The sequence below is a fragment of the Colius striatus genome, chromosome 4, assembly GCF_028858725.1.
Source record: "Colius striatus isolate bColStr4 chromosome 4, bColStr4.1.hap1, whole genome shotgun sequence".
NCBI lineage: Eukaryota > Metazoa > Chordata > Aves > Coliiformes > Coliidae > Colius > Colius striatus.
The window spans coordinates 61,879,829-61,904,591 of NC_084762.1; the positions used below are offsets into that span (position 1 = coordinate 61,879,829).

Here is a 24,763-nt window from a genome sequence, read left to right on the forward strand (position 1 = left end):
TTTACTAAAATATCTTAAGAAAAGCTCCAGGCTTCTAGTCAACAGAACGCACCTGTGGTACGTGACATCTGACCGTACAGTGTCACCTGCATGAGGAACAGGAGTGAGATGCTGAAGGACTTGGAATTGCCCTCACAGAGGAGATTTCGTTTAGTAATTTTTTAAAACGTTTTTTTTCTCAGTAAATTATAAAACTGATGTGGAGAATAACACCATGTAGTGTGTAAGGGGAGGTTTTCCTCCTCTGCCCTCAAGCAAGAAGCTGTGAACAGTTATGCTCAGTTTACTACACGGGAAGCTGCCAACACCAAACAAGTTTGTTCCTTCTCTTAAATCTTCAGGCCAGCCTCAGTCCCTCACTGTAGCTGTTGGGACTTGCCCTACACTTCTTAAGCCCACTCGTGGTAATGAGATTCCATTTACTAAGTTCAAAAGTGAAAGTCTGATATTAAACACTTGTTATTGAAGAATTTCTACTTCTTGTTACTGATGTCTCAGTTTTCTTAAAGGAATGGTTTTAAAAACACCTTTTGCAGGCAGATTCAAGGAAAAAAATGTATGCTGAGAGTTGATATTTTTGTGTTGAGTGTGAAGAGTAGATAGCTAACCTATATGAGGCTGATCTATGGCGATGCACAGTTGTCTCATGTCAGGAGCTGCAGATTCCCCTAATATAACTTTCTACTGAAGGACAAGTATTGTTCACTAAATATGACTCACTTCCATATTCAGTTAACAAAAGAAACTGTACAAATAATCCTGAACTGGTTCAGTAGTTAGTCAGCTGATTTCTAACCTTGGAGGACAGTGGTTTGAGGTGATCTAGGTAGTCACTGACAGATGTTACGTAATCACTGACCTTCAGCATACAGGTCCCAGCAAACAGACTGTAAAAGGCAATGCTTTATATTAATTACATTTGCTTCTACAGTTATCATGTTCGAGCCACAAAGTAAAAGGAGAGGAGAAAACTTGGTAGTTAAAATATATTCCTGTCATAGAGCAGGCAGTGACTTCATTTTTAGGCAATACATACCTGATTGCCATGGGAAAAGTATTCTTCTGAGAAAGAAGCCAATGGCTGAGTAAGACTTGTAGAAAATGTACAAAGAAAGGAGTAGTGGATTGCTCTGGACGGAAGCTACTCTCCATTGTACCCACAGATTACAAAAACAACTAATTACAAATACAGCAATTTCCTATCTGCCTCCAAGACATGTCAGAGATTTCAGTCTCTCTAGCAATGATAAATGACAGAGATCAGGAAGAAACCTTTACCACAGGCACAGCTACAGTGTTTCAAACACTTTATTCTTTAGGTTTTAGTGCTGGGAGAGGAATAGTAGCTAATTCAGACCAGAAGTGTCATAAAAGGTGTATCTGAGTGTCTTTTCCTACCAAAGTGGGGTTAGCATGACAACGCAGCCTCCTGGTGCACGTCACATAACTAACCAATCTGAGGGTGCATGAGCTGGATTGGACATGAACTGAGAGATGCACTTGGGATGTATGCAATGTGCTCCAACCACAAATGGGCTTTCAGCCCATGGGATCAGATCATCCAGTCCAAAGCAAAACCCAACCATACTCATATAGTGTGGAAAAGGTCTGATCTTCAGCACTGGCTAATTCATTGGCATGTCTGCATAGCACTACTTGCTAACAAAGACATAACCTGAAGGGATGGTTATTTTGACTCAATATGTCAAGACTTGCAAGTAGATCTTCGATTAGGTTTGAAAAACCAAAAATCACACTTTAAATTTACCAAAGGTAGTACTACTACTGGAGGGCATTTTTTCCTACACAAGACCACTGTGTTTGAAAGTGTGGATGTATATCCTACACTACTGCTTCCTGTAAACCTTTTTCTCCCACTTCAATCCATGTCATTAACACAGGAAGTAGTAGAAGTCATCTTGCCGTACGGTGAGAGAATTTTCACCCTCAGACTTTTGCCATGATTGAGGTAAAACCTGATTTGCCAATAACAACTCAGGAAATTTGTTTATTTTCAAAGAAATAATAATAAGGAAGTTAATCTATTTAGATTCCAGAAGATTTTTATTAAAACACATTTTAAATATATCTGTTGCCTCTTTTTTGGAGGGTCAGTCACAGCACAGAAAAACTCTCACAGAAATTTCTGTTCTGTTAAAATCCAATTTCATCAAAAAACACCCAGAGTAACTTTTGTTTTTACCAGCTCTACTCAACAGATGTTTTCTGCCTACAGGGGCACTATGTTGCACAAGTGTTGAGATCTGAATGCTATCAAAGTCAGTACATACTTAAATGTGTAAAATAAGCTTTCTCAGTTTCATATTAGACTCTTATGCAAAATATTACAGTTTTAAGCAAATACCAGTGAAACCAAAGCACTCTTCTTCAAAACTTTTCCATAAAATACTTTAATGATGCAGCTATGTATGAACATAGCTTTCCAAAGGTCTTTCGTAAACCCATAAATTCTTACAGATTTTAGAATCTTGTGCCATTAGCCTAACTTTTAAAATTAAGTGCTGTAAAAGTTTAACCACTAATTCGTATGCTTCTAGCTTCTTTCCTCTTTTTAGTATTCACGTTTAGCTATTTTTTTGAGAAACACATCAATGTCAGCCTTATATTAGGAAGTACTTTGTTTGAGCCAGAAGTGATATACTTTACTAAGTGATTTTGATAGATTTTAGGGCTTCTTTATATGCTCCAAAGTTTGCATTTCACATTTATTCTGAAGGTCAATTGCCAAGAGAATGAGCTGTGCAACAGAGAGGCTATCAGTTCAATAGATAAAGTGAACAGATGCCTAATCTTTTGGGTAGGTGAGTGGGTCCTATTTGTCCACAGAAAAATTGGTAATCTATTAGTGGTTGATCTAGTTTGTCACAGCATAAGTGGCATGCTGGTGCTGTGTTATTACTGTTGCAAATGACTGTGCTATCACATGTGACCAGACAAATACAGTATAATACAGAAATACACCAGATCCATGGCTGTTTTAGGGAGTAGAGCAGAGTGACTACTAGCTTGCCATTTGCTGTCACTTTGGGTGTGAAAGCGAAGAGCTTCCTGATGCTGTAAGTCTCCTTAATGTCCACACTTAATGAGCAATGTTTGAAACCAGCCTTTGGGCATGCTTTAAAGAGTAGAGTAGCTGCTGACTTCCCATGTTCCACTGCTGTTCACAGTGAAAACAAGGGAAGAAGGAGGAGTCCTTTTATTTACAGCCCCTTTGATATCAATATTATACGTGAAACTATTTCAATGGTTTTCAGATTAGTTTAATAGCACATTTAGCAAAATCAACTACAATGTTTTTTATATCAGATTATGAAAGTTTCATGTGTGGCCCATGACTGGTCTAAGGTTCAATGGCAGTAGTGATTTCTAAATGAGCACTAAATTTGAAGAGAAGTGGGAGTATCACTATGACAACACTGAAGGGAGGGCATTGAAGAAGACAGAGGCAGTGATGGGAAAAGCTGTGGGCAGGGCTCCACAGAAGCAGATGTCAACAAGCAGAAAATTAGAATCTGGCCATGAAGAGATGGGCAGTCAGAGGCACTGGCATAAAGACAGCAGTTTTTGTATCTTTATAGAAAATACAACTGGGGAAGAAGGTCTATTAATAGAGGTTAGAAGGCATTTTGATGAAAACACTCGACTGTCACTCAGCATAACATACTGGCATTTAACAATTTTCTGGGGTACAGGAGAAGTCAGTGATGCCTGTGATAAATAGCTCACAGAGACTAGTGCCAACTGCAATCGTTTGGTCTGATGCTTCTCTGCTTTCACAGTCATTGCCTCTGAGTATTCAAATGATTTGGGCAGGCTCTAAGAGAAGTTAAAAAAATTATGAGTATAAGAAAACACAAGCCTATTTATCTGCTGGCTTTGAGTATATAGGTTGAGAGTGAGGAATCATTTTCCGTGACATATCAGGTTACTAGATAGTCTTGACTGCATCATCCGAGCAGAAAAGAAAAAAATTCTTACAATAAGTGGGAATTTAACTCATTCCATGGTTCCACAAGGCTCTAACCCATTCAACAGAGCAGGTATGTCATACATAGACTAAAGTGCCAAATGTAGGGGCAAGGGTACTGGGATACCAACACATAGGAATGAACTATCTTGATTCCTCTGTCTTCTAACTCAATTTGGAAGCTACTGATGCTCAGTTCAAACAAATTTATATTTGTTATACAAAATGTAAGGATCAAAATATAAGGTAATGGTAATGGGATGAAGCTGGCACACAAAAAGTTCTGTTTAAACATAAGAAAAAACTGTTTTACTGTGAGGGTGATGGAGCCCTGGCACAGGCTGCCCAGGAAGGGTGTGGAGTCTCCTTCCTTGGAGGTCTTCAAGACCTGCCTGGACATGTTCCTATGCAACCTGATCTAGGTGAATCTGCTTCTGCAGGGGGGTTGAACTAGATCTCTAAAGGTCCCTTCCAACCCCTACCATTCTATGATTCTATGATTTCTGATAAGAGAGGCTGACATCAAACTAGAAACTATTATATAAACTTTCTATCCAGTTTAAGAAAGAAAACAATTGAGAAGTTTTTTGACCAGTGACCAGATGTACTAAAGACAAATGAGAGATCTTCTAATTAATTCTTTGCAACGTCTACAAGTGTTGAACTTCAGGTGTTGCACAGGAATATTCATTATCATAATTATTGCAGTACTGATTAGAAATGGACATTTAGAGGATTAGAAGAGTAAGGTTGTAAGCCTTAAATACTAGAGCTGAGTGCAAAGTTTTACCTGCATGGAGATTCTCTTGAGAGAGAAGGGAGGGGAACAAACAAGACTAAACATTAAACGTTAAAGCTAACACAACCAGGAACACACGGCAGTCCAGACAGCCCATCATCAGTTAAAGCATGTGGCAAACTTAAAAGTCCAATTTAAAGCTGGCAATATAGAATCTGCGTAGGCTGCCAAAGAACCAGATGTCTCATGCCTGGAAGACTCTTTCCTTTACTGACTTTTCACTTATAGGTCCTGTGATTGATATCCCAAAAGGATAGCAAAAACATTCACAACCTAATGTGAGGTACTGTGATCAATGGTATATAAAAGAGCTCTTCTTATTTTCTTTCTTTTTAAAAAATTACTATTTCAAAGCACAAAAAATTACCCTTTAAATAGCTCATCTTACTACTTCAGTTGGCTTTGAACTTACTTGGGCTGAGAATCTGTTACCAATACGACTTAATTTATAGACAAACGATTGTGAGATGGAGTATGCAGTGTTTTATTTAATTTAATAAAGTCAGTTTACAGTTAGATAATACAAATATTTGTCTAGTAATGTGGGATGAAGTTGGAGAATTTTGGTTATAACATGAATTAAAATGCATTATAGTTTCATTCACTTTGGAGAATTTTGTACCTTTTGGAGAAAATGGATTGTTTACTATCAACTGTCCAACATGCAAACTTCCTGAGCCAATATTCCCCAGAATTATTCAGGCTCCTGAACCAATGTCTGTATTTGTCCCCAGCAATTCAATAGCTGAATAAAACATCAGAAAAATAAGGTGTCACTGTTATTAATTTTAACTAAATATGCTGAATGAACTAATTTTAACTAAAGGAACAATAAAGCTATAAGCTTCAAGGAAAAGTGTGACTTCAAAAACATTCTTTGAGCAAAGAATTAATGCACCAGGGTTTCAGAGTCCCTTATGTTACCAAGAAAAGAAACAAGAATCTACTTTTTGGGAGCTCTGCTAAAGAACAAAACCAGAGCTCTTATTAGATATTAAGGTCCCTGCTTTCTTCCAGGTATAAAAACGCTTAATGCTCTGAACTGGAACTTGTGAAAATCTCACCTATTTGCCTGGTAATCACTTTTTCAAATTAAGGAGCATTTGTTTTTGGCCGAATTCTGATTTCATTCCTGTAACTGCAGAACCTTATTCATCCTAAACGTGATGTGATGAGTTTGGCTCTTCCACTGGGAGAAGGCATGGAAGATGGTGAAGGGGCTACTTTGGAAGATTCGGTCCACTGACAGAGCACAGCAAACACCATTGGTACCATTCTCTGTGCTGGAGCCATGTGGCATCTGTGGTAGCAAGCAGATGTTCTATGAATCTACAACTGGTTTCCTGAGACATGCCTTTACATTCATTTATTCATTACATACATTTATTATTCATACATTTATTGACTTTTCAAAAGCATTTACTGAACTGATTATTTGTTGGACATAAATCTGGAACATAGTTTGCCAACCTAAGAAAAACCACAAATGCAGACATCTTCTTTAAGTATTATGTCTTTGTCACTGAAACACCAAATTCTCCATTTGAGACTGAATGTCATTCATTTTGTTTAGACTATTCACTGCTGTGCTCTTAGAAGAAAACACTCCATACTACAGAAATTGGATTTATGAAACATGGTGCAAATATGTTCTGCCTAACAGCAGGCAAAAAGCAAATGCCTAGGGCTTTCTGTAATTGTCCTGGGAATACGATTTCTAAACCATCTCAGATTTATTACTGCAATTTTCATCAGATACCTGATATTGTATATGTTTCTAAAGGTTTTATAGTTTTTATCTAAAAAAGACAGATTGTTTAGTCTACCTTACTGAATGACATCATGCTATTCATAGTTTCTGTACGAAAGACAGTTACCTTTGTATGTGCTGCTTTGACTTAACAGGTTTGGAGGTATAACCAATGCCTTTCTTATTTCAGAAATGTTGATGCACTTGCTTGTGTGAATGTATGAAAACATATATGTAATTTTTAGTGAAAAGGGACATTGCTATCAACTTCATCCAGTACGTCACTTACCTTAGACTGAAATGAACAGAGTAGATAAAGTCTCTTAAAGCTATTGTTTACAACCTTCTGCATACTCGCCTTTTTATTGATCAAGATATCCAACTCTCATATTCAGAAAACTACTAAAACCAAGCAAATACACCAAGAAAACCCAAAGGAGTCCAGAAGAACAATATATCATGTTCAGAGGGTGTCATCAGTCTTGCTCTCAGGACTTTTCAGCCATGCTCATATCAACTCAGCATGTTAAGAAAGAGCTTTGTCTGTTGATACGTGACAGAGACTATCAGTTTATTTCATAAATGCAATTCAGGTTCTTTCCTGCTACTATAATTCACAAAAAAATAATGAAATGCTGAAGACAGCTAATGGCTCCTTAGACAAATCATCTCATCAGCATTTCTTGCCTTCTATGCAACTGAAAACAAATCCCTAAAGTGAAAGCACTTATATTAATAAAAAGTTATTAAGATTATTTTCACCTGTATAAGACTGCTGTTTATCGTACTGGCTGGATCCACTGTCCAGAAGACCTGTGTTAAAGCTGAAACTACTATTACTTGATTATACTGCAGACAGAAGACAACAAAAACCTGGAGTTATCTGCTGATCTGCCAGGTGGGAAAATGCCAGTCCTCATGCAGGACAGTTCTGCAGGCTGGTTATGATGAGATAGGATGACAATGAAGTAGAAGAGGGATGAGAACTGAGAGGCAGGTAAGAGGGAAAGGAGCAGGTTTTTACACAGCAGGCTGTAATCTCAGCTCAGCACCTGCACACCCAGCAAAAGGAATGGTCTTTTGAAAATGACAACTGAGAAACCATGCACATAGGCCTTCTGTGAAACAACTTTTGATGCCAAATGCTATTTCCATCCGGGAGCTGTTGCTTGCCAAGATATGTCCCCCAAGCAGCACCTTCATTAAAAATATGCTTCTACTGCTGTAGCACCTAGTGATTTTATCAGATAAAGCCTCTAATGTATCTGCCCTCCATCTAAAGGAGAAATGCTGGAGCAAAGGAAGAGAAAGATTTGGTTGGTCTATTTAATTTTTCTGAGTTTTTGGTAGATAAACACAATGTTGCTCAACTTGACTGAAATGGACTAGAAGAGCATGATAAATTTCACATGAAGAAATATATAATTTTTGTATTATCTTATGCTATCTTAAATGCACAAGTTTTGAAACCTGTGATTAATTATGAACCTCAGTCTTACTCTATATTTTATCCTAGAAGAGGGCAGTTGCTTTGATATGCCTGAAGGAATTGGATTTAGCAAAATGAATTAACTTAACTTTTGTTTGTTTTTTTTTTTTTAATTAATAGCAACAGTACATGTCCACTTAACACTAAAATCAGAACCCAGATACACAGCTGTGTTTATTTTTGTTGTTAGGTAATTTTAAAAAATTCAGGTAAAATCGTGTTTTCTGCTTTTATATGAATATACCTTTAAAATTTAAATTGTATTTTTTGCACTGTACACTGAGATAAACTTATAAAATGAAATAATTTCCATTCACAATTATTTCCATCTATAAAGCCGAGACGTGCTTGGTATGTTATATGAGTTAATATCATACAAATTTAGAGCTGTACAAACCTATTAAATTGTCAGCTCCATATTTCTACGGCATCTTTCTGGTTATATTCTTTTTCTGCCCAGCTATCTTTACATAAAGTTTCGTGGAAAATGGAGTTGGCATGCTATACGGCTATGAATAAGCTGCCAAAAACTTACATTATGCAAGAAGCAAAATATATGAAGTGATACTTTGTGTTTGTATCAGAATATTGGTTTTCCTCCTCAAATGAAAAATATATATTTTTGTTGTACTTCCATTTTCCTTTTGTAAAATAGAGAGCAAAATGGCCTAAGCCACATATGTGGCCAAAACAGCAAACGCCTGTCGACTTTGCCTGCCAAGTTCATCCAATGGGCAATGACTCCTTCAGTTAACCCTACCATGAGACAATTCTTCCTTCTCTCCCCAAGAACTCTAAGTTTAAACTTCCCCTTCCTTGTTTAACATGAGCAATAATTAAGCTTAAAATAATAAAATCCTACAGGCAATGGCAACACAGGTCTTGAATGCCGTGGAGTGTTTGGTGTCTGCACTGAAAGCAAACTTTGTTTTATAAGCAAGATGTCGCTGCTAAAAGCAAGCATCTGCCTCTTCCAGTCTTCTTCTGATATTAATTCAGTGTGCAACATCTGGTGTTTTATAGCCATGCAGTTTAAAAAGAAATAGTCTGCATATAATTTGATAAGTTTAAAAATATTCCCTTAAATTTGCCCATTTATTTATTCTTGTAAGCAGCAAAGTTCTTTATATAACAACTAATTTAAATAATCCTTCTATCTTTGCTTGAAGTTTGTATTATTTTTTGTCCTGAAAAAGGTAATGTTTTCCAGGAGGACAGAGGGACTGTTGGTTGCTAAATACACTCTAACAATTATATCTTTGGCTGGGTGCTGTAAAACTGGTCCTCCCGGTGAGATTCCTAAATTTTCCTCCAGCATATGGTCCTTTTTTTTGTTCTGTTTATTTTATATGCTTTCACAGAATCACTGAATGATTATTTAGCGGTTTTATTGGCTACTCCATCACTAAGACTGTATTTCATTCGGTCTAACAAGATCTGCAGAATAGACCTTTAAAATGTTGTATCTCGCTTCTCTTGGTTAATGTCACTTCACAGTAAATATATCTGAATATTAGAAAACTCTTTCCTTAGATCTCCTAGTTTTCGTGGACCTGCCCTATTTAACCATCCAGGAGAATACTTTTTAACTCCCGTTTGCACTTTTTCGCCCCCCAGTATAACTGTGCAGCCTGCAGCCAGCATGACTTGCTGTGGACTCTGCAGACAAATGCCTTCTAATTCAAAGACCACCCCCAGTGCAGTTGCCATACATAAAAGCTCACATGTATTTTTTTCAGCAGAGATAATGGATATTGGATTAAGGAAAAACAATGCAGAAAGATCAGATTTCACGGTGCACAGTGTGAATCCCTTGTTCTCTATAATTCTGTACCTTGAATTGTCGTCTCATGGCACTGCTCCACTGTCTACAAATGGGTAGGACTGATGTGGTCTGGTAAGATAAAATCTGCTGGTTTTCTCCTCACCCTTACAGCTCCATTCAACAGAAGCAAAAGATCAGGTTTTCCTGGACCCCTTCCCCCACCATTCCTCAGTGGAGCTTTTATAGCATTTGGAAAGGTCGCCCCTCATAAAAAGGAGACATAAAGCTTAACTCATCTTGAGCACTAGCCTATACTGACTCTTTACCATGTAGGAGACTGGCTTTACTTCATTTTCCATCATCTCCCAGAGGCTTAAATTAAATTTTCTATGTTTTTTTACTCTTTTCCCATCTGTTTGTGGGTGATACGTGCTAATCATTATAAATCATTCTCTACTTTGGTCAGGCAGGGGCAGCCTGTGCTGACCACCAGACTCTTCGAGAGTCTTTTTTATTCATCATATAGCCAAAATATACCAGTTTTATTATGGAGAAGAGACAATAGGTTCAAGGATAGAGAGATGGATGAAAGAAAAATAACACACCGGTGGGTTGCATGCTGCCCACTGGCTAAGGACAAAGCAAACATGGAGGGCCTGGATGCTAGGGTAAGACATTGGTGGTCCTAAAGTCTCCAGGTCTGTGACATGCTAACCTCCTGACCTGCAAAAGCATTTGAACTCATTGGATGCCTGTTTCCTAAACTGACATAAATTTTTTGCAGGTGAAGATAGATGCAGTGCCTTGAAAGATGGAACTTCCTCATGTGGCAACCAGCATACATCATAGAAGGGAAAAAAGGCTGAAGTCTCTGAGTACTCACCAAATTTCAGCCTCAAATATCCACATTTCTGTTTCCATCTTGGCCCAGAACCATATAGCAAGAGCAGATCAGTGTCTTTGTCATGTGTCTGTCTGACAGAGGTTGATGACATTGATAAGATGATGTTTCTTTGAGTGGGGCCTCTGAGAGATACAATACACTAAATATGCTCAGTGTACAGTCCACGTCAAGCACACAGGCTCTCCTGCTGAGCAGAGGAGCACTGGGTTCTTGAGCTTTCCACTCCTTGCAGCTGCTTCAGAGTGAGGACCATCACTCTTCCTCAGGATGACTTAGTGTTGAACAGAAAGAACTCATGCAGTAGCGATCAAAACCTGCATAATTATTGTGAAATTCTAGGCTGAGGCTCAGAAAATATATCAGGAATTACTTTTATGCTGCTGGATGGCAAATATAAAAGCTTTTACCTTTACAAGCCAATGCTTTGATTTCCTCTGAAACTTTTATAAATATGCCATGATTTTAAGACTTTCTCAAAGCTAAGATAACTGCTTTTGGGAAAAGCAAATTAAAAGAACCTCTGACTGAAGGTGAGACTCCTTAATTTTTCACAAAGTAAGCAAATTACCTAGACTTTATGTTCTATTAACAATCTCCAGGTATTATTTTTTGCATTGTTACTACCACAGGCAGATGGATCAGGATTGATAATGGAACAGGATAAAAACATGACATCCTGTCTTAGTGCCACAGGGTGTGTTTACGCTGTGTACTGCTGGCAAAGAGATGTGCTCATTCTGCTGAGACACTTGGCTTACTAGCCCAGACTTGGCAGCAATGCTTACTTGGTGACTCTTGTTATTTGGTAAATTTTATGTAGAATATGTTCTTGGCTGCTTGTTCTACACAGTTCAAATGCACCCAAGGTTTATTTCCCTGTTGAAATTACAGTGACAAATCCAGCAGAGCTCTTAATAAAACATCCTCATTTAAATGTCTTCCCCCTTTCCTTGACAAATACAGATATATTGTTTACTTTTGCTTAATATCAAAATATTAAATAAAAATAGAGTTTCTTTTTCTGTGGACACTATTACATTAGTCTTGTCAGTTAGGTAAGGAAGGACTTGCAGACATTAGGAATGATGAAGTCCCTTAGCTTCAAAAAACAAAATCTGATGCTGGCTAGTACCAAAGATAAATTTTTTGTTTGGTTTTCCACTTTTAGGAGGGTGCTTAGATGAAAATCTCCCTGTGAGCCTGAAACACTTATGGAATCATTGCATGGTAGGGGTTGGAAGGGACCTTTAGAGATCATCTAGTCCTACCCTCCTGCATAGATCAGGTCACACAGGAACATGTCCAGGCAGGTCCTGAAGACCTCCAAGGCAAGAGACTCTACACCCTCCCCGGGCAGCCTGTGCCAGGGCTCCATCACTCTCACGGTAAAATAGTTTTTCTTATGTTTAAATGGAACGTTTTGTGTTCCAGCTTCATCCCATTACCCCTTGTCCTGTCACTAGATAAAATAGAAAAAAGTGGTGCCACAACCTCCTTACACCCACCATTTAGATATTTGTAAAGATTAATGAGATCCCATTCATTTGGGATTGTTTCATTGACACTGGTCTGGAGATGAATCTGTTAGTTGGGACTGATCATGAAGCCAAATTCTGCCAAGGTAAAACCAGTGTGCTCCTTGGAGTTCACACCTGGAATTAACTGGATTGACACAACTGTCTCCAGTGCATATGTGCAAAAGAAGACTGAGAGGCTTGAGGTACTCAGGCAGGTACCACAAAAACAGCCACTCCTGCTCCTTCCCTGTGCCAACGTGAACACTCCAGAACACCCCAGAGACTCTGCAGCAGCCATATCACAGCCTAACAAGCTGAAAGTTAATACAGGAAAATAAATGAAAAGGAAAAAGCGTTTTTATTCTCTCTTAGCTCTTGAAATTGGCTTACTGTAGGCAAAATAGTGTCAGTCCGAGAGCAGGGGCTGCACATCTGAAACAGTGGGAGCACAACCGCCTGCCCTGGCAGAAACCAACCATTAGCATGGGTTAGGGGGTTTTGGCTGTATCACTACACTGCAGCCTTAGAGGAGCATCTGGTGGTAATCTTGGTAAGAGTACAGTGAAGTAAATCAAAGAGTGCATCAGTTTTTCATCAAGCCTGTTAAAGTAATTTCTCACATTTGTCCTCAAGGCTTGACTTTCTTTCAGGGTCCTACCCTGTAATTTCAGGGTTCCACTCTGTAATCCAATGCCTGACTTCAATGCATTAATATGTTCTTTTTGGGTTTTTTTTCAACTAAGTTAACGCCTTCAGTGCTTTGGGAGCAAAAAAAAATTAAAATTATCAAAACATTCACATTTAAAATCCATCTATAGGCTATGGTTTTATCACGTACGCTAACTATCCCTCAAAAGAAGTCTTCTAGTTTTCTGGCCTAATGAGCTGTTATGTTGTCTTGTATATAATATACACCACCTCTTACACTGCTTACTTAAGGCTTTCAAAGCTGTAGAATACTGTAATCATGAGTTATTTTCCAAATGCAACACAAAAATCTAAACTGAAAATAAACAGAGCTTCTTTTTCTCTCTCTGAGTCAAACATGAGGTCCTGCAAAGTCTACCGTTAGTCTCCTGAAGGTATTTGAAATACAGTATAATCTAAGAAAGTGTTTCTTGGTATAATCTTACTGTAATAAACCCTCTACAAACTAATTTTCAAGGTGCTGCTTTGGTAGCTTCCACTGTATAAAGGCCTTAACTGAGCTTCAGAACATAAAGAAAAGAAAAAAATATTTTGATTTGATAAGATACTCCATTTTTTTCATGGCTGTACTTAAGCAGTCTAAAACATCTTCTCCTTAGCAAGTGACCTTCTATGTATTGCTTGGCCTGGTAACTTTATGGTATGGCTTCTCTTTAAGTAAGCACACTTACAAGTCTTATCAGTCCCCAGGTGAAGAGAGAGCTCGGCAGAACCTTCTTCTCTAGAGCATTCAGCCTGCACACAGCAGACACAGGCAGAAGGAACAGGTTCATGCTCTCTGCCTGCTGCTGTACGTCAGCCTGTGTCAGCATTCACAACAAAGACCAGATGTCTTTGCTCCTCCTGGGTGATGGGCAATGCCTGGCTCTTAGTTTCACAAGAAGGCAGCAAGGTCCTTGGACTTTCTCCTCATTTGGCAAGCTCAAAAGCTGCAAAGTATCTGACAAAATAGAATGTCTTGTCCCCACCCATTTGTTGGTCTTATTATCTTTAGAATTAAAAGCAATTTTTGTTTCACCTAACCTCAGGTACCTTGCACAAAAAGTGGGTTTAGAATTTCCTCTGCAGATGCTTTCCTTATGTTTAGTGAGGATACACTGAAGCACAAATTAGTGGCATCCTTAAAATGAGTGCAAGTTTTGCTGTAACACCAATATCAAATCAGAACCAGGTCATTGTAACTGGGTCAGCAAAGCCTCTATATTGGAATTCTCTAATTTAGAAGCCTCTAAATTAGAATCGAAATTTACTGAAAAAAATAGGTTTGTGCTTAATTGTCTCCAGAAGTTTACTGACTGTACGTCTGTGCCTGCAAATCTTGAGACCAGAAAAAGTCTTGTTAAATTCTGCAAGGAGTTTTGCCTGCAGCAGGGTTCTTGAAGAGAGGTCTAATGTATAATTGTAATTACTGGGTCTCATTTTGAAACCAAACCTGTTTGTCATTGTAAACAGAATGCAGAGTACAGGATTCCCTGAAAGATGCTTTCTGTGTGAAAAATAATACTGATCGCATAAATATGTGAGGTGGGTGGACAGAGGACAGTAACAATGCTGGGGTTTTTGGTGGGGGGAGAGGGGAGGAGTTGGTGTAGAGGGTCAAACCGCAGGAAAATTCTCCTTACCCCCTGCCTAGGAACAACACAAATAATATTTCTTGAACAGTAAAAATACTGAATGGTGAACTACATTGCCTGTTTTCAGTTTTTACTGCTATATGCATACACACAGAAGGTTTTGCTTGCAGGACTACTGAACATTGTATACCCAATATACAATCAATATATCTGTTTCTTTCTTGACTTTTGCCTGAACATTATTCACACAGCACACTGTTAAATATTGTGTTCTACAAGAAAAGAGGAAGTACAATTTCTGTAATGTATTCAGAGGTAAAGTTAAGGAGAAAAGGTAAGTGAAGAACAGTTCTGCAAAACAGAGATGGAAGAGTTTACCTCCTGGAAATAGTGAGAAGTGAACGGTGGCCATTCACCTTCAACTGCATAGAGCAATAAATGTTTCTGATGGCATTTTGACCATGTAAGGCTGTTTCAAACATATGGATGACATTTTTACAAGTACTAGAATTTCAGATCTTCGGATTCTGTTGTCTGTGCGGTGTGGGATACAGTCCTATGCAGTGCATGAAACCAGTTCCCTACAAATAATTAACAATGTATCAAAGAAAAAGCAGATTTTTACTATTACTTTTTGAAACCTACTCCTTCCAGAACCATGATTTTCCTTCTGGACTACAAGCAAGTTCCACTGTCTTCAAGTGAATTGCTCACATATATGAGATTCAAATTTTTCAAATAGAAAAATCAGTATGTACGTAATTTATGTAGTGCTTGTCTCCCGTTAAGTGTGTTTTAAAGATCTATACAAAACATTCAGAGTTGAGAACTTATTTTAAGATGCCCATGAGAGACTCTGGGAGAGTGAATTCACAGCAGCAGCAGCTGGACGTGAGTATGATGTAGAAGTGGGAGCTTTGGAGTTCACTGGAACTAGTATCAGAAGCTCTAGGAAAAACTATTTTCCTTTGCCTGCTTATTTCCATGAGACAAGGAAGCTGGTGGATTCATAACAGATGATGCTTTAGACTAAAGGTGTCAGTGGATTTGACATATGAATTTGATTTCATGGCACATATCTTTAACTATACCATAAATGTATCCTGTTTTTTTGCAGAACATAATTGTCGGACTTAAACCCAAGCCTGAACATTAATTTTGTTTAATAACATCCTACATTCCCATTCATACCATATATAATTTTGAACATGAGAGAAGTATAAATGCTATTGGAATTGATTTTACACTTCCTAAAGATCATCTTATTGTCTGGATTTTTCATGTCTTCCCTTACTCCCCATGCTTTCTGCCCGTCTATTCCACTTACTGAGGCCAGACAGGAACCGCATTTGTCTCAATTTGGACAAGTATGGGACCAGGCTCATGTGGTGACATGAACTCCTTTGAGGGACATGCTTTAGTGCTAGACTTCGTAGTATTTAGGTTAGTGGTTGTACTTCGATTATCTTAAAGGTCTTTTCTGACCAAAATGACTATTTGATTCTATGAAGCTGGAGATCGGTTTAGACACAGTAACAGTGAACCGGAGCCTCCCTGCCTGGCAGTCACTCTACAGGGGTAATGTGGATCTGCACTGTTGTTCTAATTATTAAAGAAAAAAAAAGTAAAAAAGAGAAAGAATGAGCAACTGAAACACTTCATATTTCTCATTTATAATGAGCAAGGCAGGGAGGCTTTAAAAGGTAAATTTATCATGCCTGGACTTAAAAGGAGAAAAAGAATTGAAACTTGGCAGTATTTTTTTTTCCTCTAGGAGAATATAAAGGATACTGTGCAGGGGGAATATCAGGTGCTGAGAAAGCACAAAATTAAGAGTTGCAGTGTTGGGACAAGAATGGGTATAGAGGTCCCAGAGCTGTAGTGGATTTCACTAACTGTGCTCTTTTTTGGAATCAGTGGTGCTTTGATTACAGATTTTTTTGTGCTAGAGAGCACACAGCTTTTCACCTTTTAGAAGCTCCCTGACACCATCCAGAGAGGCACTAAGTGTGGTTTTCATCTGAATGAATACGATTAACTTCTATTTAATGGTGGTGGTGTGCCTTCCAAACGCTTTTTTTGACAGTTGTGTTTATGACATTTTGACTTGGGGGTGGGAAAGGAAAGCTAAACAGCAGAAAGAATATTTGTTTTATGCAGCAAAGCGTGTCTTTTAGTCCCCGATTAAAACATTTGGAAAAAATCTGCAGAGGGCAATAGCATAGGAGTTCCTTTCCACTTCTCAATTTCCTCAGTAACTCATTTTCATCACACTCTCATGTGTTTTTTCCATGAGATGGAACAATTGATAGCTACTGTACATATGGTAGGGTGGGATCAGAGGCATTTAGCTATGGTATGTAGCGATATTAATGAGCATTAAAATACTTGGAATTTGCTGAATGCATGTGCCATAGCCTTCACTCGACCAAGAGAAATTTAAATTATCTGCAGCCCAGCAACCCATAGAAGAACACTATTTTGGAGGAGTTAACATCTCAACTAAATATATTTAAAGACTCCAAAATCTCCAGAAAAAACCTTAGAGAAGAATGGGCCAAGTTTTTCCAACCTTTGCTGGCATTTAGTTATTTGCGGTAAGGAGAGATGAAATGATGCACACTTCTGAAAATGCTTTGGAAGAACAGGCAGAGGGGCAGAAAATGGAGGGAACATGCTCAGCCATCACATACAGGTGGGGGTAGATGAGCTGGAATAAATAGATCTTAGTAGTGAATTTTAAAGAACAAATGAGGGAGATGCTTTTTGTCTTAAGAAATCTCGACCTGCTAATGCGAAGCCATCTCCTTCTTCATAGAATTCCTAAGAGTAGAAAGATTCTGGTGTTTGGTCAAAAAACCCACAAAAAGTCTGTTCCAGTACCCTGGCCTGGAAAACCATGCAGCTCACTCACTCCATCACCCCCACATCACCCCCATCCCCGCACTGAGATGGACAGGAGAATCAGGTTTATATACCAGACGTGACATTCTATGGTATGGAATAGCCCTTTGGCTAGTTGGAGTCAGCTGTCCTGGCCATGCTCCTTTCAAGCTTCTTGTACCCCCCTGCCTACTCACTGACAGGGTAAGAAGCAGAAAAGGTCCTGATGCTGTGCAAGCTCTGTTCAGCAATCATCAAAACATTCTTGTGTTTTCAATGCTGTTTTAACACAAATCCAAACCACACTGCCCTGTACCAACTACCAGGAAGAAAATTAACTCTATCCCAGTCAAAACCAGGACAGACAAGTACTCAAGGAGAAGTAACAATGAGGCTCCCGTATATATTACCTCTAAGTATTCTCTCAACCTAGGGTTCAATACAGTGATCTCCTGGGCTGGAAGACATTTCAGTAGCATACCTAGTAACTTGCCCTTCCACAGACTTGTCAAACCTCTTTGAATCCTTTGCAAATATTTCATATCCATTACAAATCCTCCTTCACTGAGGATTTCCACAGGTCTTACACCTGTGGGATGAATTTACTTTTCAACCTGGCTTCTTGTCATTTTATGACTTTTTCTAACTGGAAGTAACAGTGAACAACTGATCTCTATCCACCACCTCCGTGTCACTCAAAGCTTGTAGACATTGGTTAGGCCTCAAATTGCTTCTGTTAGAGACCTAACAGTCCTAGCTTGGTTATTTTGGGCATTTAAACCATTCCACACATTTGATTATCCTTGTTGCCCCTGCTTGAGCATCTGGTAATGGCCTCCTGGAAAATCCTCAAATATACTACATCTACTCTGTCCACCTTGCCTACCTCCCCAGAAACTTTGGAGAGAATGTGCAAGTGGGAGAAGGAGAAATGTGTGTGCGTGAGAGCAGCTTTGAGTTTGCTGTAGTGTAACTGAGGAGTACTGTCTTTTAGAGGTGAAGGCAGTAGCTCCAAGCTCCTCTTGAGTTCCTGCAGGCAGAAGAGCACAACACCTCAGTGGGCTGAGACTTCCCAAGTATTTGTTAATTTCCCAAAGGTATCTGGAATGCATTTGCTTAAAGTAGTGTCCACAAGGCATACCTGGCCTGGTCTGAACGCATTTTGGAGAAACATTACAATACCAAATAATTGTCTTAGATCAGAGTCCTCAGATAAAGAGCTACAATTGCTTCATGCCTCCTAGTGCTGGACTGAGTTTACAAGAAATGTTTTCCATTGCTTTTTTATTGCTCTTCTTCTCTCTCATCCTTTTGCTCTAATTGTATTTAGTACATAATCATATTTAGCATATATATATACGCTAGGTATATCTATACATGTGGTACAGCTTCTGACACAACATAAATGACTAGGATTGACACACAGCACGAAATGAAGGTGGGTGGGACACATCCTTTAATGATGAACACTAAAAAAAATGTTCACCTCTTGAAATAAAAAACAAACAAACCACCAAAACTTTTTTCCCTTTGGATGACGGCCAGGTTCAGCAGTGATGACAAGACCTGCCCAACTGTTTCTAATCCATTTCACATACCGAGGAAATGAAATGATCCTGCCTAGGACATTGGGCTGATGACAGATACCTCAGAAGGACAAGATACATTCATCATTCTGAAGAAACTTTTATCCTGCTTCAAACTAATTTTTTGTCATCTTTATCGACACAAATAATGCCAGGACAGTAGAAATGGAAAATATTAGTAGAGTGGGAAAAATCCCAGGTTATTTTTCCAGTTTGCATAACACACGTGGTACAGATTCTGGTTTCTGTTACAAACGTGACCACATTTTCAGCAAGACTTATAAATGTATCTTGGCTCCCTACTACAACTGCTTATTGATCTAGAGTTTTTATAATGAACTCTTGCCACCTTCTTTTTTGGGGAGGGATAGTGATTTCTATTATGCCTGTCCAAATTCTGGAAGCTGATAAATCTCATTTTTCTGGACCAGACACTACATGTGTCTAGAAGAAAGCTTCTATGACAGGGATCAACAGGGAGAGCCATAGAATCATGGAATGATAGGGGTTGGAAGGGACCTCTAAAGATCATCCAGTCTAATCTCCTGCTAAAGCAGATTCAATCTTTCACATGTCGTACAGGGCACATAAAATGCTTAAACAAGAAAATGATTTTTAAAACTCCAGTGAAATTAGTGAAACACATAAATGAGCAGAGGTACAATACTTGAATCTGCATGGGTTTTTTTTCTATTTTAACCAACTTGATTATAGGTTGACAATCTCACTTAAACCTTGTGGACATTAAAATGTGTATTCTGACATCTCATACATTGATCAATATATAGCTTATGTGACTAATATTCAAAGAAAGTTACATACCAGCACTGGAAGTATGTTATTCATTTCAAATGGCATCTGCAAACAAATTTAGTATAATCTTGAATTTTTTAAAAAACAGGTGTTACTAAGATGATGACTGTGCAATGTGCTCCAGAGAGAGATAACAGTGCTGCTGTATAAAACTTGTGACGTGACCCTGGCAGTTTAGTTTTCTATTCTGCTCCTTTCTGGTACTGCCAGAAGGGCTCCTGACTATGGTGGCCCATTTAGTTTCACAGTGCAGATACCAGGACAGAAGAAACTGTATAGAGATGGTGAAATAGCTGTCAATTGTTTAACTACTTTCTATCACTAACAATGACCCGGGGGCGGGGGGAGGCGGGGGGGGGGGGGGGGCGGTGGAAATTACTTCCATATTATGTTACCAAATCCTTGAAGTTCACGGAACATTTTTTAAATGCCCTTTTAATAGTGTTTTTTCTAGCCTGGATATTTTAATACAATAAAAATAATAACACAGCCTCTACTTCCACAGGGAGGTGTTCTTATCCTGAGAAATTTGCTGGTTAGTGTGAAAGAATTTTACATTGTATATGAAAAGATGCCACTGGCTTCTAGTGCTCCTATATTTGACTGTCTTTTAATTTGCATGATAAAGCTACCTATTTTGTTAAATACTTGACAAAAATCAGGCAAGACCAACATACTCTTTGGAAGCAAAGCGTAGCAATGATACTACAGTTCACCTTTATTACTACTTAGTTTGATCTTTCCATTTTTAACATAAATGTGAACTTCAAATGAGAAAAAATAATTAAAAAGCCTAGTATGAGATACATGTAGAAGTCTTCACTTGCTTACAGTAAGATTAATCAAGTTCCCTTATTGGTTGAGCTTTTTATGCATTCAGTAAGACTGCATATTGTTCAACTTTTAAAAGAAACCAATTTTAAGTTCCATCAAAATTGCCCCCTCAAGGAAAAAAACAAACCTTCGTTCATTTCGGAGCATAGCGAAGCCTCTGAAACTTTTTTTCTCCCCGGTAGAATTGCAGTTTCTACAAACCACTAAAACTTTCTGCTCTCTCCCAAGGTAGCATCCTTCCTATCACTAGCAAAGGCTTACAGTAGAGCAAGAAAGCGCCGAAGCACGATGCTACAACTGAACGGAAAACAAACAAACAAACAAACAAGCTCAGCAGCTGGAGCCCGACCACGTCCGCACAAGCGGGTTCTCGGTCGCGGCGTTGGAGAAGGTTGTCGAGGGCGCGCGGAATGGGGCAGAGCGGGGCGGCGCGGCGGGCGGACTTACCCGGCATAGCGGCCGCGGTGGCCGCGGAGCGCCAGCGCAGCCTGGAGGCAGAGCAGACAAAGGGGCAGGAGCGCGGCGGGGCGCCCGCCGAGCGGCATGGTGCGGGGCCGCGCCGACACCCACAGACACCCGCCTCAGGTGGCGGCTGCCGTGCTCACAAAGCCGACGAGGAGGCGCCGGCCGGGAGAAGTGGGGTTGTCAAGGGTGGTCGCCGGTCGCCAGCGGCCAGGGGAGAAAATCGAAGGAGGACGTCTCCCGCAGCCCCTCCGCGCGTGGGCACGGGACCGGCGGCGGGACGGGACGGGACGGGACGGGGCGGGGAGACGCCCGCCCGCCCGCCTGGGAGGGCTGTGGGGTGCGCGGCCCCGCCGCCGCCGCCCTGCCCCGCGGAGGTGGGAGGCGGGGGCTGGCAAGGGCCGGGAGGCGGCGAACAGCTCCCCGCGGGCACGGTAGCTCTGTCGGGGCTGCCGGGAAGAGGGGTGGCTGGGGTGGGCTTCGCCCGCAGGTGCTACGGCGAGGCAGCCGGCTAAGTGCCGAGTGGCTAAGTGGCATCGCGGAGATTAGCGCCCTGATTTTTCCCGGTTGGGCGAAAGGAGTCGGGGATAAGAGTACGGAGGTACGCTTAAATAAAGCATAGACGGCAGAGAGACCATTCCGAACCACGAATGGACAAGAAAGTGGGATTGCAAGTTACCAGTATTGCCAGAAACTTGGGTTGGGCTAGGGGAAGAGAGGCTGCTGTAATTAAAATGAAATCTCAGCATGTGTTTGAAAACCGGGGGTTTGTCGTCTCTTTTCCCCACTGGTGAGGGCAAAAGATCTACAGAGAGATAAGTCACTTGAACACTGAGAGTAACAAATAAAATGGGGAGAACATTGTTGCAGATGATTGTAGTTTGTAGAAAACACGTGGAATACTTTTTAAAGTAAATAGAAATATAATGGAATCAGTTGATAGCCCTTTCAATACTTTTAAATTGACTTCGATAAAAAGGAGCTTAAAAAATGATTCCTAACCTCTCTGAATGCAAAAAAAGAGTGAGTGGGCTGTAGACAAAACCAGCTGACATTGAACATGTATGAGAACAACTGTAAATCCCTGTTAATGTTTCAGAGACACGGGGAGCTTTTTGAAAAAGAACTGTATTAAATGACACACACTTCACATTCTATGGCTGATAGGCAAATGAGAGGTTTCCCTTTGTCTCTTTTCTGAACTGACACCATACCTGACACTACTTCTGTAATAAGAGTCTGGAGAAGACTTGATCCAGGGCAGGACTACTCCTTTCTGTTTGATTACTGATGTACTGTCACTTGAGCTGCCCATCCCCCCATAACACCCTGCTTAAAATCACAAATTCATTTCTGATGAGGCTATGTAGAAGTAAATTTCTGTGTCTGTGCTTATATACAGATGTGCATTCAACATGAGGTGTTGCACATCTCTTGTGGAAAACATGTACCATTTACTACAGGCAAAACCCCAAACCATGTCTGGAAAATCTTCAGTCTTGTAAAATGCAACTTTAACTTTACAGACATCTATTTAATAGAAGTTCCACTGGATGTTCAGAGGTGACTTCAAAGGTGAAATCAACTGTCGTGTAACTGAGTGATGGGCTTTTGGAGGGCATGAGTGCAATACTGGAACAAAACCCACTGCTTTATTTCACATGCTATTCTTGGTTATTTTTCTTACTATGCATCCTTGCTACATCTGAAGGGCATCAGGTAATACACCACTTTATTAAAATGTTTGCAAAATGTAGTTTGGCTATTATTTTAACATATTTGCTTTCAGGATGAAAACCTGGCTCTGATGGAAATAGGAAGAATTTTACTCTTGGCTTCTGTTTGCAAAGTAATTTGGCCATTATTCTAAAATTTTGTTTTAAAAGGAAAACTTGGCTCCATTGGAGTTAGGGAGAATTTTATTATGGGCTTCTGCAGCTCTAAATTTCAGTCTTAAATCCTGCCTTTCTGCAACATTCTCTGAAAGTAAAATGCAAGAAGACAGAGAAAGGGAATTTGAGCACCAAAACCAAATTGTGAAGATAAGTAACACAATGTGGAATAAACTCTCAGAGAAAGGTATTGCTGTCTTTGTTAATACCTATTACTTCTGCCTGATTAAAATAAATTTAAAGATTAACTTAAAAATACACATTTAGAGCTATGGAGAAGCTGGAGACAGAGACATATCTCAAAAATACCAAAAAGGGCTTTAAAACAGAGGTAGGGATATGAGTGGGATACAAATCCCCAGGTCTCTCTCTGATCCAGGAGTTTAAACGATGTAGGCGATGGCACAGGCTGGAGGGATGGCCGGAACTCCATCATACTGGCAGCTAGGAAAGGATTAAAACACTAGTCAAGCCTAGAAGTTGCATATGTAACTACTTTCCTGACAAGATGGGGCTATAAAAGTTTCACCCAGCTAAGCAAATGATTTGGGAGGAAGGAAGTATTTATTTTCTTTCACTTCTTGGAGATGAAGTGAGGAATTGTTGACACCAAAGGTTCTGGTGTGGAGCTTTGGCTTGGAGGTGATAAGGGCCTATGAAGGCACAAGAGAGAGAAGACTGAGATGTGGTTTCCCTCTCAATCAAGGTGTGGAGTTGTAGTGTTTTAAACCCGGCAGGGTGCCAGGTGCCCACCCAATCATTCTATCACTCTTCATCCTGGACTCGACAGGTCAGGGAGAAATATAATGAAAGCTCGCAAGTGAAGATAAGATCAGGGAGATCACTCTGCAGTTATTGTCATGGGCAAAACAGACTCAGCTCAGGGAGAAATGGTTTGATTTATGAAAAATCTATCAAAACAGAGTAGGGAAATGAGAAAGAAACCTGAACCTTAAAACAGCTCCTCCCACCTCTCCCTTCTTCTGGGATCTCTACCTCCTCTCCCTCAGCAGCACAGGGGAATAGGGAATCGGAGTTATGATCAGTTCATCACAGATGGACTTTGCTGTTGCTTCTTCTCAGGGCAAGGCCTCCTCACACTTCCAACTGCTACAGTGTTGGGTGCCTTCCACAGGACATAGTCCTCTACAAACTTCTTCAGAGTGAGTCCTTCCCACGAGCTGCAGTTCTTCAGAAACTTCTCCAATGTGGGTCTCATCCATAGGAGAAGCAGTCCTTCAGGAACAAAATGCTCCAGTGTGGGTCCCCCACAGCGTCACAAGTCCTGATAGCAAACCTAGTCTAGCATGGGCTCCTCTTTCCACAGGTTTGCAGGTCTTGCAAGGAACTTGCTACAGTTCAGGCTTTCCACAGGGTCACAGCTTCCTTCAGGCCTCCACTCATTTTGGCATGGCATCCTCCATGGGGTGCAGGTGGATCTCTGCTCCACCATTGCCTCCCTGGCTACAGGTGTAGGGCCTCACCATGGGCTGCACTACACTTCACAGGGGAATCTCTGCTCCAGTGCCTGAGCACCTCCTCCCCTCTTTCTGCATTGACCTTTGGTGTCTGCAGAGATGATGTTCTGACATTCTTACTCTTTTCTTCTGCTGCAGTTTTGCCACTATGCAGCAACTTCTTCCTCTTCTCAAATATATTAATGATAGAGGTGTTACCTCAATCGCTAATTGGCTCAGCCTTGGTCAGCAGTGGGTCCATCTTAGAATTGACTGTCACTGGCCCTGTCAGGTACAGTGAAAGTTTCTGGCAGCTTTTTTAAAGAAGCTACCCCTGTAGCC

General features: G+C 40.0%; 1 protein-coding gene across 1 annotated transcript in view; it reads right to left on the bottom strand.

The window, feature by feature from the left end:
* The window catches only part of CPA6 (carboxypeptidase A6), an 84,491-nt gene extending 63,126 nt beyond the window's left edge, over positions 1-21,365 (bottom strand). The window contains exon 1 of the mRNA XM_061995627.1: positions 21,058-21,365. Coding sequence (XP_061851611.1) covers positions 21,058-21,155 — 98 coding nt within the window. The 5' untranslated portion in view covers positions 21,156-21,365. The remainder of the gene's footprint in view (positions 1-21,057) is intronic.
* Between the last annotated feature and the right edge of the window lie 3,398 nt (positions 21,366-24,763).